The sequence below is a fragment of the Protomyctophum parallelum genome (assembly GCF_964188405.1).
Source record: "Protomyctophum parallelum genome assembly, chromosome: 19".
In the NCBI taxonomy this organism is placed as follows: Eukaryota; Metazoa; Chordata; class Actinopteri; order Myctophiformes; family Myctophidae; genus Protomyctophum; species Protomyctophum parallelum.
In genome coordinates, this window is record NC_139717.1 from 23,019,235 (window position 1) to 23,033,766 (window position 14,532).

General features: G+C 46.5%; 1 protein-coding gene across 1 annotated transcript in view; it reads left to right on the forward strand.

Moving 5' to 3' along the window:
- Positions 1-13,943, forward strand: part of LOC310876360 (pleckstrin homology domain-containing family G member 3) — a 92,932-nt gene extending 78,989 nt beyond the window's left edge. Inside the window, exons 22-28 of the mRNA XM_083789887.1 lie at positions 619-910; positions 1,113-2,000; positions 4,253-4,488; positions 5,880-6,269; positions 7,774-7,919; positions 9,303-9,608; positions 11,114-13,943. Of these exons, the coding sequence (XP_083646013.1) occupies positions 619-910; positions 1,113-2,000; positions 4,253-4,488; positions 5,880-6,269; positions 7,774-7,919; positions 9,303-9,608; positions 11,114-11,296 (2,441 nt within the window). The 3' untranslated portion in view covers positions 11,297-13,943. The remainder of the gene's footprint in view (positions 1-618; positions 911-1,112; positions 2,001-4,252; positions 4,489-5,879; positions 6,270-7,773; positions 7,920-9,302; positions 9,609-11,113) is intronic.
- Positions 13,944-14,532: the final 589 nt, after the last annotated feature.

Sequence of the window (14,532 nt, forward strand, 5' to 3'; positions counted from 1 at the left end):
TTTTAGTCGTCTTAGCTCATAGACGTTTTCATTTAGTTTCCATTTAGTTTCCATTTAGTTTCCTTTTAGTTTTTGTCAGTGAAAAAAGGTTGTCGACGAACATTTTTCGTCATAGTATTAGTCGATAATGTCACGTGGACCCCTCAATAAGGCGTGGTCTCTCAGATAATGCTAGTGTCACGTCGACCCCTCAGATAATGCTAATGTCACGTCGACCCCTCAATAAGGCGTGGTCTCTCAGATAATGCTAATGTCACGTCGACCCCTCAGATAATGCTAGTGTCACGTAGACCCCTCAGATAATGCTAATGTCACGTAGACCCCTCAGATAATGCTAATGACACGTCGACCCCTCAGATAATGCTAATGTCACGTCGACCGCTCAGATAATGCTAGTGTCACGTTGACCCCTCAGATAATGCTAATGTCACGTCGACCCCTCAGATAATGCTAATGTCACGTAGACCCCTCAGATAATGCTAATGTCACGTCGACCCCTCAGATAATGCTAATGTCACGTCGACCCCTCAGATAATGCTAACGTCACGTCGACCCCTCAGATAATGCTAATGTCACGTCGACCCCTCAGATAATGCTAATGTCACGTCGACCCCTCAGATAAGGTGTCGTCTCCGGGGACTCCCGAGTCGGACAGCAAGACACTGAGCAGTGCCGAGTCGTCCGACGACGAGGACAAGGAGACCTCCATCCTGCCGTCCTCCGTGCTGGACCAGGCCGGCGCCATCGCCCAGCACTTCTCCACCTCCACCAGGAGGGGCAGCGTTCCCTCCGCCAGTGGCGACGATGGCGCCGCCGCCGCTCGCTCCCTGGGGTGCCCCTCGCCGCGCTTACCCGGCAGCAGCCGCACCGCTAGCACCCTGAGTCTGGCCGCGGAGCCCGCCACCGACAGGTGGGTCTTAATTAAATTACAAGCTCGGAGCACATGTGGACGCGCTGTGAACTTGTACTGTATCTGCTATTTTTGAACAGCCAATAAATGCATAAGATGACTATGATGCTATGTTAACTAGTTTTGCTGGGGACCAACTGGTGGCCCGCGGAATCGTTCCCAGGTCGAAATGTCCTAACGATACGCACTCATGTTATCCCAGGTCACAACGGCTGAACAGCGCTTGCTCGGACGCCCAAGAAAACGAGGGGGGGACGACGGACGACCTGACGCTGCTGTCTCCCCGAGAGGACAGTCTGTTTGACGGCGGAGACCTCCTCCGGGTGGGAGCGCTCCGCAGGAGGAGGGACTCCACGCTGTCCAAGCAGGACCAGATGCTCATCGGCAAGATCAAGTGCTACTATGAGACGGCGGAGAGCCAGGACCCCGTCTTCAGCCTCCGCCGCAGGGAGAGCCTGAGCTACATCCCCGCCGGCCTGGTCCGGAACTCCATCACCAGGATCAACAGCATCCCTGTGAAGGATCCCACTTCTGACACCGAAGCCACCGGCGGTGCCGAAGAACTGACGATGGACGAGAACCGGCCTGACGACTCTCCCCCCGTCCCCGCCCCCGTCCCCGAGGCGAGCTCTGCGTCGGCCGCCGCGCTCGGTCCGGAGTGGCGACCTCCTCGGCAGGAGGAGGAGGTCCGGGAGGAGAGATCCGGGGCCGTCGAGGACGAAGAGTTCAGGCCCTCGTCCGAGATGATCAAGATCTGGCGGGCCATGGAGCGAGACGTCTGCGGGACGACGCAGGGCGAGCCGGGAGGAGGTGGAGGAGGAGGAGGACGGGAGAAAAGATCGCGGGAGCTGGCCAGGAACTCCAGAGTGTCTGCTCTGAGTCTGTCCAACCGAAACCACCAGACCCCCGGGAAGAACGGCGAGGGCGAGAGGGGCGGGGCGGCGGCCGCGTCGGGGGAATCGGACCTCGCCGCCATCGCGGAGGAGTCGGCCGGCCCTTCCGCTCTGAGGAGCAGCCGTCCGCCGGGCCGCTCCTCTGCGGGCCTCGCTGCCGTCGGGAGGCCCTGCGACCAGGAGGGTGGGCTCCTCAGGTAAAGTCTTTCACCGTGGCAGTTTGCTTGATATGTATGGGGTCGTATCTGTGATACTTCCGTGACCGCGGAGAGAAAAGGTCCGTTTCGCAGTGGATTTATCATCTATGAAGGTTAAAAAGCACATTGAGCTAAAAAATGTGGGGGAAATTTATGAGAGCCCCGAATCCATATCAAACCATCAAAAACCTGTTAACTCATCCCCCCGCTAATGACTTCTTCTGTTTTTAATGATATCCAGAGCCGCAAACGACGCCATTAATGTGTTATTTAGCTCCATGTTCCATTGGCTTTCCCTTCAGCCACAATGCATTGAAAAAAAGGAAGGTGGTGGATCAGGCCTTTCTAGTTCTTTTTATGAGAATTCCACCGCAAATCGCGCTGGATGAATAAAGCGACTGTGTTCAGTGGCTCAATAGCAATATGAATGCTTCTAAAGACTCTTATGGTAGTTATTACCGCGACCACCTCCGCCATTGCTGTTTTGGGGAGATGAGGAGGCGCTCTTCTTCTACAACCAAATAGACGACACGTGAAAGTCCAACCTCTTAACCACTAGACCAAAGGGATATCCCTATGGACTGGGGGAGATGTTAGACTTTTGAGGCCATCAGGCTGAGGCTCTGAGCCATTCTGCTACATTAATTAATATTAAGTTAAACCTTTTTCAGACTTTTTTTTTTAAACACATCTGATCTACAAGGTCACAACACGTCACCATGCCAAATGTTTTCTTAGGCCAACAATAAGTCTCAGTTATTGTCTCCACCAGCCCGAAGGCATGGGGAGAGAGTATGTTTTGCACTCCGTCCGTCCGTGTGTGTGTGTGTGTGTGTGTGTGTGTGTGTGTGTGTGTGTGTGTGTGTGTGTGTGTGTGTGTGTCCGTCCGTCCGTCCGTCCGTCCGTCTGTGGACAGCTAATCTCCAGCACCGTTGGCTTGAGCCATACTCTGGAGTCTGCACACACACTCCCTGAATGCCACAGCTGAACCTCTGCCACAAGGTTTTCACATTGGCCTCTTATAGCGCCACCAGGAGGCTGCTTTGTGCAAAGAAATATTTGGACAGTACACCTACAGATTTTGTCCAAACATCACGCAAATTGGTACACAGACTCTCTAGAGCCATTCAACGAAACCGGTCTTTCAGATTTTTCAGACTCCAACCTGATTGGCTAAGATTGGCTTCCAAAGTTCGCAGGAGTGCTCAGTGTCAAACAAAATGCCGCAAATCATGAGCACATTGTGTGATTTCCGTGAAATTGTGCACGCACGGATCTGTGTAAAACTTTGTATGCACACTACACTCCCTAGAGGCCAAGGAAAAACCTTTGCCTGGAATTTTCCCCATCTGCTCTTTATAGCGCCACCAGGAGGCCGACATATGTAAAACACATTTTCTAATATTACTCCTTCAGATTTTATCCAAATTTCAAGCAAATCGGTACACATGCTCTCCATAGTTATGTGATCAAGACGGGTTTGTTTGATTTCTCATAATGCATCCTGATTGGCTTCTAAAGTTTTCAGGAGTAGCCCGCTTTGCACCCGTTTTGTACAAATTGCCACAACTCCTCAACGCAATGTCTGATTGCTATGAAACTGTGCATCTATATTCCCACTAGGCTGAGGAAGAAAGTTTTCAAATCAGCATCATGGTGGCGCTACAACAGGCCATGTCGCCTCACATGGCCACACACACACACACACACACACACACACACACACACACACACACAAAAAACATGTTTATATTACTCCTAAACATTTTGCCAAACATCACACACACTCCTATCCTCCTGGTGGAGACCTGTGCCCAGAAGGGCACTTCATCTAGTTATTATATATTTGTTTCTGTTTTAATTTAAACAGTGTGGATGCAGTCTTGCATACTGGCAACATTAAACTAGCAACAATTAGCAATTAATCAATCCTAAACAATTGGCACATGTAGAATTATGACGACCTTGCTGTTCTACATCACAGCCATCCAGTTGGAGAAGTGTTTTTAAACCCTTTTCATATCGAGGTCAATCATTTATTTGTCATTTGAGCCGCTGACTGTGTGGATATTAGTCTCGTCCCTCTCAGTATTAAGATTTTTTCCCCGCAATCTCCCGCCCCATATTTGCATACTGGGCCCTGGTTGGCTATAGCCTGGTTAGTTTTAGCCCAGAAATATGACATACATAAAAAAAGGGACTGAAATCAGTCATAGCAACTGACAACTTGAACCCATGCTACCCCCACGCAGGGCTCGGCCGACCAGGGTGCAGCAGCTTAGGGCTAACGCAGTGGGAGAAAGGATCAGGGCTCCAGAACCCCAACAGCCTCTGGACCATGATGACCAGGCCAAGAGCAAGGTGCTGCACCTGGCCCGTCAGTACAGCCAGAAGATCAAGTCCAGCAAGCAGCCCGTGGTGGTCCAACACAGGAGTCTGCAGCACAAGATGCTGCCCTGTGTCCTGGAGGAAAGCGACGTTTTATCAGGTACAACAGATGGATCAACGAACAGAACCATTGGTTCCCATTCACTTTTTCATGTCAAGGACCCCCATATTGACACTAATTAGACCCGCGGACCCCCCCATTTGAAAACATATGCCAGGGACCCCCATCATAAGAGAAGATTTTTACGGCTCTAGCAGTGATTTTTAATTTCAAGAAAGGCCCAGTTTGACATGCATTAGGCTACGGACCCCCCATTTAATGGCATTTCTATCTATGGGAACCCCAATGTATATATTATGCAAAATCTTTTTTTAAGTAAATTTTATTCAAAGAGTTAGATCATATGCAGTTTTCACAGAAAGGGAATATGACTCTTTGTTTTTTTACATTTTCTCCCACAACTCCTTTCCCAATTATGTAAAATCAATGTTGATTTAACTCTGAGAGTTACAGTCCCATAATGTCCCATTTGGTTCCCTAAAGGACACCTGGGGTCCATTAGGTTACCAACTTTCCGCATCATTTAGCTGGGAACCACCTGAAGGACCACTGGTGGTCCTCGGACCGCCGGTTGAAAACCACTGATTTAACCCATGTAGACCCATGTAGTGTCACCTTAGCTTTTAACTACTTTAACCTTTATTTTCAACTTTAGCTGTTGAGAAAATCGTGAAAACGTGTGCAAATCTTTGAATATATATTCTTTCCCAGCGAACGTTTTTTTTTAACTAATATCTTTGCTTCTGAGAGATCCCCTGGAACAACATTTTTTTAGATGGGTGTCGGCGGCAGAATACAGGATAATTCTGTGGGTCCTTGGCATAAAATAGTTTGAGAACCACTGACAGGGAAACATAGGTTTTTCAGAAAACTGTGTAGAATCGGGGTCCTCAGGTCTAAAATGTGTTTAAAAAAACGTTCCTTTGAACTTGGACCAGCGTTGTTTTCGTCGACTAATACTAAAAGGAAAAATGTTCGTCGACTACCTTTTTTCACTGACGAACACTAAATGGAAACTAAATGAAAACTAAGCTACGATGACTAAAGCTAAGACTAAATATATTGCCAATTTGTCAACAAATAAAATCTAGACTAAAATGTTAGGAAGGGACTAGTGTACAAGAGTATAAGACACAAGTCATTTTACACTTGGTTTCATGCTGAAATTAGCCGATCGACGAGTTGTGAGCTTGTAGATCTGCTATGTTCAGCAAGTGTGTGGCATCAAGGCCCCGCCAACATACATTTTAGACTAAATTCTTATGATGTTTAGTCGACTAAAACTTGACTAACACTAAGACATTCCAGGTGACTAAAATGTGACCGAAACTAAACGAAAACCTATTCAAAAGACTATGATTAAAACTAAAGTCAAGATTTGCTGCCGGAAACAACACTGACTCGGACACCGTCTTCCGTTCCCGCTTCAGGTAAAGCCACGACGCCAGGTTCACCTCTGACCTCCCGTGAAACGCCGCCGTCGCGGAGCCTTGCAGCGGAGCGTCTCCGCGCTCCGCCCGCTCCCACTTCTGACGCCATGGCCGGTCTCAGGCTCCTCCTCCTCTCTTCCTCCTCCCCGGGCCAGAACCCCAACCCCCAGCCCCCCGTGGCGGCGGCGGCGGCCACCAGGAGTCCCGTGAGCCCCACCCCTCCCACAGAGGGCTTCCCCTGGCCCCACGTGCGAGAGCTCCGCTCCAAATACGTCCCCCGTTCCGACCAGACGACGGCGCCGCCGGTGGGCCGGAGCCAGTCGGTACCGGAGAGGATGCTGGACGGTGGCGCCAAGCGGCGCTCCAGTTGCTCCTCCAACCTCTTCCAAGGTTATTATTATTATTATTGTGAATTATATGTTTTGAATTCTATCTTTTAAGCTTTGTTTTGTTTAGATTTTATATTTTCAGTTTATTTAGTTTGCTGGTTTACTTTATTTTTAAATCCCATTCAGGACGGGAACGGGTGTTTTAAGCATTATGTTATACTTTGGCTATTGAAAAATAGAAGATCTACAAGCTCATAGCACTGTACTGAGTGCCGTGCTACGAGCTTGTATATCTACTATTTTAGAAAAATTATATGAATATATTCTTTCAGAGCGAACGTTTTTAACTCAAATCTTTACTTCTTGGGGGGGGGGGGGTCCTTGACATGAAATAGTTGAAACCGCTGACGTAGAAACATGTTTATATTACAGGGGTTCTCAAAGTGTGGTCGGGAGTACACTCCAGGGGTGCCAGGGAGTCCCCTAAGGCAGTGTTTCCCAACACTTTTCATAGCCACAAAATCCCAGGGCACACCTGAATGCACGGGGGGGGGGCAATATATATATATATGATATGACAATATACATACATACATACAGTACATACATACCGGTACATACCGGTACATACATACATACTCTTTTCCACACACACACACACACAGCTGCTACAATGTTTTTAAACCAGAACAAAAATATTTTCTCTCATATACACAAGATGGCTAGTTTTATATATTTAACTAATATATTTTTAATATTAATATATTTTATTTCATGACCTACCAATGTGAACACAAATGCTTCCATCACGTCACGCATGATCAACAAAGTTTGAGTGAATGCTGTGCAGTCAGTGCACACACAGAAAGTTAAGAACGTCTTCACTGCTGTCTGTGACACACTAGCCTGAGCTAACGCTAGACATTTCTGGCCTAGGTGGGAGGGCCGCGGCTCAGAAAAACGCGCACCCTGATTGGTTCACCGATCTGTCAGTCAGCCCCGGTCTCTTGAAAGTTACGTTTGAGAAACTTATATAATTATGAATTTACGATATGACAACAGCAAACGTGAAACATGAAGGACCCGGTGCGGCTAATCTGCTTCTCTGTCGTGAATGTCGTCTCGTCTGCCATTACTGTTATGCAGTAGCTCTGCCCCGGCGATTTGTAAGCCCACCACAGCCGCTTTTGCAACACAGTGTGGGCTTGTGGGTCAGCTTTAAAGATCAACATCAGCTAAAAGCAGGCTCCACATGATCATGATCAACAACGTGTTTTGCATCGTTTCAACTGCACGTGTGAACTCACCAGCAGGAACGCACTGAAAGCCTGGTGACGCGAGGTTAGGAATGCACAGAGGCAAGCAGTGTTTTTTGATACAGTACATGTCAGACGAGTAGGTGATCTCCTCATGTAAGCCACAAATTAGCATTTCTATGGACGAGGGTCGTTAGACTGGTGGGGATGGGCAACAATGATGTGTGTGTGTGTGTGTGTGTGTGTGTGTGTGTGTGTGTGTGTGTGTGTGTGTGTGTGTGTGTGTGTGTGTGTGTGTATGCGGTGAAGCGTCCTCAGACAGCGCGTCGTCGTACCAGTCCCACCCCAGCAGGGGGCAGCAGAGGAGGTCCGTCAGGCTGCACAGGACCAGCTCTCTGGACCCCCGGCTGAGCAGGACACGCCCCTCCTCCAGTGTCCTGGAGAAACAGCACACGGTCAGTCAGCAGCTCCACAAACACATCACGCTTATTGGAGAAACAACACACGGTCAGTCAGCAGCTCCACAAACACATCACGCTTATTGGAGAAACAACACACGGTCAGTCAGCAGCTCCACAAACACATCACGCTTATTGGAGAAACAACACACGGTCAGTCAGCAGCTCCACAAACACATCACCCTTATTGGGGCCAACCAAAATAGTCAGCGCTCTAGTATGTGAAGAGTCTGCCTGTGCTATTAAAGGGACACTGGAATTGTAGTCCAGGAAGGTAGTGAGACCAGTGTCCATGACATCAGGACAGACAACAGGCTCACTGCTACAATCTAAAATATCTAAAACCACATATTACACACATAAATACCCCCAAGAAAGTGATCTAAAGCTTCTAAACGTCATTAACATATATTTTTTTGCAAAAATGGTGAAGTGTCCCTTTAACTCATGCTGGATTAACTGGGCCCTAACTGGGCCGGCCGGGGCCCGTCCCGACTACGATTGTTTTACTCAATAATCTTCACAATTATTACATAATCGCCTAGTCGCAATTATTTCAAATATATAATCACAATTATTTGTGCAATCGTCAATCGTTTCCATGTTGAAAAAATAATAATAATCAAACATAGCGGTGTCGTAAGCTTGTAGATCAACTTTTTCCGCTATTTTGTAATATTCTTGGAAAGAAAAAATCATAAAAAATGATTTCTTCATATATTTCAGTTTTTTGTCATATATCTGGCCCTGTGCAATTTGTGATTCCGAAGCCTAAAACACACACAAAAACGGTAAATTGTTTATCGCAATTATTTGTGAAATTGTGTGACAAATAATTGTCAACTTAAATGTGTAATCGTGACAGCCTCAATAAAGGATTGTGTATACTATTCCACCCCCACATCCATCCATCCATCCATCCATCTTCAACCGCTTATCCGTAGCCGCTTCGTGGGGGCAACAGCTCCGTCAGAGTGCTCCAGACTTCCTTCTCCAGAGCAACATTAGTAACTTCCTCCTGGGGAAGTTCCAAGGCCAGTGAGTCGCCTTGGTTTGCCCCGGGGTCTCCTCCCCCTCGTGCCTCGAGGACCTCCATATAGGGAGACCCTCGAGAGGCATTCTAACCAGATGCCCGAACCACCTAAGCTGGCTCCTTTCCAGGCGAAGAAGCAGCGAGTCTCTCTCGCGTGACTTCTCACCGTATCTCTAAAGGGAGATGCCAGCCACCCGTCGAAGAAAACTTATTTTGGCCGCTTGTATTCACAACCTTATTCTTTCGGTCGTGACCCACACGTCATGACCATAGAGTAGGAACGAAGATTGCTCGGTAGACGGAGAGCTTTGCCTTCTGAGCATTTTTTTCTTCTTCCACCCCCACAGCACACGGTCAGACTTCCCAACGGCGGTCACCATGACGCCGATGGCTACTACGTGTCTGGCTCTGCCCCTCTGCCCGGCGGCAGCAGAAAGCTGCTGGTGATGGAGAAGGTTCCCGACTCCTCGCCATCGGGAGGGCCGGAGCCGCCCGGCGTGGAGATGATGGCGCTGGAAGTCAGAGAGGCGGCGCCGGCGGGGGCGGGACAGGAAGTGGACGACGACAAGGACAGCTACGTTCAGATCCGCTCGCCCACCAGCCGCGAGAAGATGTCCATCATGGCCGTCATCGAGCGATGCCGCGCCTATCAGGTTAGCTGTTAGCATTTATTCTATTGATTCCTGGTGTTCTGGAGTTCTATTGATTGCATGCAAGTACCGGGATGGCGCCCTGGGGCAGCCCTACCGCCAGCTCACCACTGGCTGTCACGGTCCAGCATTTATTCTATTGATTACTGTTCTATTGATTACTGATCAGGTTAGCTGTCACTCTCCAGTAGCCATATGTAACCATTCAATGAACTCACGATACGATTCAAATCACGATACTAGGTTCACAATAATATGATTTTACACAATTTTTAAATGCAAAATGATTTTCCAGCACTGGATTCTTTTTATGAATAGTCCAGTATTTTCTGCTCATTTTTACGCACCCTCGGGATGGGCGTCGCTCCAAAAAATGTGACATAGCGCTGCACTAGGGGGGAGAGGAGGGACCATACTGTAGCTGACGGACACATCGGTGAACCAATCAGGGCGTGCGCAAATATCAGCCGCTCTAGACCAACATGTTAGCTCAGGCTAGTAGCAGCATAATGCTGCTACAAATATATTCCTATGAGTGCCAAGTCAATCAACTACATCTCATGGAATTTAAGGTCTCACTCAACAACCCAGTTAACTCATTCACTGACAGGGTATATACGTACATAAATAATCCACCCATCGCCAGCGATGTATATGCGGTTCGATCGATCTCCCAGTCGTTGCTGAGGCGGAGCCTTTGCTTACGCATTTATCCGCGTTTTTTTGTCAATGTAAACTTCCCTTCAATAGAATTGTGGGGCGACATTTTCCCATGGAAAAAAGTAAACGGGAAGCAAATAATGGTGACAACGCGATCTCCAGGATCTCTTGTGTCAAATTCTTTGGTATTTTTTTGTGAAACTGAATGGCTGGAAAATGGAAATTTACATACATTAGTATGTAGTTTATAAGTGTGTGCATGCATACACTTTCCTTAATGATTTTATCTGGTTTCAGTATTCATTTATGATATATTTTCTCTATTATAAGGTTATTTTTGTCAGTTTGTATTGGTGGTGGGGAGGGGGGCAAAACATTTTCCCCAGCCAAAAAACTTTGAGAACCCCTGTGTTAGAGAACAAGCCTTCCCCTGGTCAGCCAGGGCGCCTGGCTGACCAGGGGGAGGCTTGGAGGCTCCTGAGGAGGAAAGGAACTGGTTGGAATAACGTGTTCCTTCCACGCGCTACGTCCAACCAGGGAAACTCCCAGTCTCCCACCTGTCAGGTGAAAAGAAGCTGCTTGGACTGGTCAGTCCATTGCTCTCCCCAGAGAGAGTGTAGAGCCCAGGATTACATTAGATAATTGACACTGGGTTAAAAATGGGTTACGAAATCATAGAATAAAAATTATAGAAAAAAAGGGGGAAAGAAATGTTAGGGAACAGCGCCATCTAGTGGTAGAGACTGACAACACATGTTTAGACGGGTTACACGTCATTGGCGCTCTGTCGGAATACAGCCAGGTGTACCAGTCACAACGACAATGTCATTGTTCTTTCCTACTACCAGGAGTCGGACGAGTACAAACAGCGGGAGCAGGAGGAGGAGGCGGGGCTGAAGGCAGAGCCTGTTGCTGTGGGTGGGAGAGGCAAAGAGGAGGGAACCGCCCCCATCTCCACAGAGCAGAAGACGGACGATGGAACGCATAGCATGGTGAAAAACCTCCGCGAAAGGTTCCAGAACCTCAAATGAACACAGCACACACTTCCTGCAAAAAGTTCCGGAACCTCCAATGAACACAACACACACTTCCTGTGAAAAGTTCCGGAACCTCCAATGAACACAGCACACACTTCCCGCGAAAAGTTCCGGAACCTCCAATGAACACAGCACACACCTGCCCAAGTCTACAGACATTAATGTTTGTTTAGGGCCCTAAATGACGATGTAAGAAGTGTGAATGGCCCGTTAGGCTGCTCAACAGTGCCACATTAACTTTGTACTCCAAACAGACAGACAGACATACAGACATACACACACAGCCAGTCATTGGAGCGGTTAGGCACCGCTCAAAGAAGATAATTTCCTATTTGCCCGATCAGTAAAACGTGTATTCTCCTGTTGATTGCTAGGGGAAAAAATATATATTTCCTGCTGATCGGTCACAAAAATGTGATGGGATTTGCTGTTGATTGACCAGTAAAACGTCCTGTTGATTTATCGGAACAATCTGGAGATCCAATAAGGGATCGGGGCTTCTGTCTTTGAACATGTATTTGTAACACTGTAAAGAAAAGGAAAAAAGCATCCTTAATTGTTTTTAAACTTTTATATATTTTAACCTGTGGAAAACATACAGTAATAATGCTGTACTGTGTGTAGCGGCACATTGGCGATACAAAGGAAAATGTAAGATTGTTTATTAGGGAGACAAAGTACTAAAGTATGTCAATAGCATTTACCGACTAATATTGAGTATTTATATAAGCTGTGAAACGGCTTCCTCGGAACAGATTAAATTCTGCTGTACATTGTCTAAACCTCTGGTTCTTAATGTGTGGTCCGGGACCCCCCCGTGGGTCCTTGGGAGCGTTCCAGGGAGGTCCCTAATATAACATCAAAATCTGTTGAACCACTTTAATCCTGTGTATACTGCAAATTGGCCGTTTTGAAAATGGCCGATCTACAAGCTCACGGCGCACCACGTAATAAGTATTCTGGGTCTTTATAGTTCAGTGGGTTCCCTTTTGGGTCTGTAAAGGTCCTTAAATTAAAGGGGCATTCCACTCATTTTCAACATTTTACTATGTCATTAATATATCTTAGAGCTGTGTTTCCTAGAACTGTAGGTCTGGAAAAAATATCATTAACATGGTGAATCACATCTTGATGACATCATCAAGATGTGATTCACCATGTTAATGATTTTTTTCAGACCTCCAGAATGGGGAAACACAGAATGGGGGGGACTTTTTTTTATTATTTCCACACAACAGCTCTAAGGTATATTAATGACATAGTAAAATGTTGAAAATGAGTGGTATTCCCCTTTAACTCTGAGAGTGTACAAATGGACCCTTACAGGTCTGTAACTCTGAGATTGTAACAAATGGAACCAAATGGACCCTTTCGGGTCTGTAACTCTGAGAGTGTAACAAATGGAACCAATTGGACCCTTACAGGTCTGTAACTATATGAGTGTACACATGGAACCAAATGGACCATTACGGGTCTGTACCTCTTGGGAGTGTACAAATGGAAACAAAGGGTCCATTTGGTCATGAGTTAAATCAACACTGGTGATTTTGCACCAGAATGCTAACGTGTATAGTTTATCATTATTTTCCTGTCATATTTGTAGGTATAATTTCTGTGGGTGTAAAAAAGTATAAAACTGAAACGGGAACTTTATGACGTGTAAAACAAAAGTATTGTGTGCTGTTTCTTTATCAGAAATATGTTATCTCTCTCTCTCTCTCTCTCTGAGAAAATATATCACGAGTGGCCAAAATATACCTTAAAGATCTATATAGTGAAGATATATGTCCTGTGAATAAAATATACTATTATATATAATATATATGTATATATGTCGTTGCTGCCGGGCAGAAACCTTGTACTGTATCCATATTTCAACCATTATTTTGTGATGCGTTGTGAGCTTAAAGTTAAGTGGCTGTGTGTGTGTGCGTGCGTGTGTGTTTATGAATAAGCTCACGGCGCACCACTTAATGAGTAGGCTATCCTGTGTCTTTATATATCGGGGCCTGGGTTTCCCCCTCGGGTCGGTAAAATGCCACCATTCACTCCAGCGCTACGTCTCCCTTGCCAGGGATTTCAGCCGGGTGTGTTAACTTTGAAGAAGTAGAAATTCTACCCGTGTGAACCGGGAGTAGCAATCGTCCATTGTGGTGCCACACAGTAGCGCGCCGCTAATATATATATAAATACCTAGAGCTTGTGACTAAATGATTAAACTACTTGGAATTAGATCCATTGTTATTGTTCCGTTTCATGAAAAGTAACCGTTTTGGACATATGCCTACAAGGGTTCTACGCGACCGCAACGCTATATTTATAATTAATTGTTCGCTTCTTTTTGTCCGTGTTGAAACATGGTTGTTAAATATGTGAAGATGTATTTTGGGGGGTCTGGGTTTGCCGGTAATTGTGCGAATTATCCTTTGTCGTGTCTTTCTGGACAGTACGTATTGGTATTTATTGAGTTGATGTAAATATGATGTCTGTGTATTGTTTATGTGTATTATAATAACTGTGCTTAAGTAACATACGTTATAAATGTGTTGCATCTGGATGCCGTTGGCGCTACATTGTGTATGTGTACGCTGTACGGGACAGAGTTACATTCTTATTAAAGCACCACATACTGTAGCTACAAGTGTGTGTGTGTGTGCGAGAGGGCATAAGTTTAGTCTGACATGTCTGTCAGTCTGACTATTGCGTGTCGGACTGTTAGTATATTGGACCAAAGATATGCACCCGTGAGAAAGAGAAAGAGATAAATAGATTAGTTGATAAAACAATTTAAGTTTAATACAATCATTCCCAGGATTCCTTCAAAATAGGAGCTATGGGGTGCCGGCAGTGCCGTCTCTATTGGGGGGCATTGCCCCCCCAGATAGGATTTTGTGCCCCTCCAGTTCAGATTGGCCAGTAGTAGGCCTACCCTACTGTACCAATATTTTAATGTTTTCTCTCTAGGTCGTCCTCAGAGGAGCCCTCCATCGTCGTTTCCAGTCACCCTGGTCCATAAATCTTCGGCCAGTTCGTTGGTACATCCACGTATGTTAGCGTGGGACATCCTCATGACCGGTGCCCGTGTGTTGGATCCCACAGCACTAGTTTGCTGGCTGGCAGATCTTGGTGTCTTTGGCAGTGTCCTGCTAGTCTCATTCTCCTGGCTGCTATTTTCTGGCTCACCCTTGACATTCCATCATACAGATTTGTGTTGGTAACATGTGTGCACA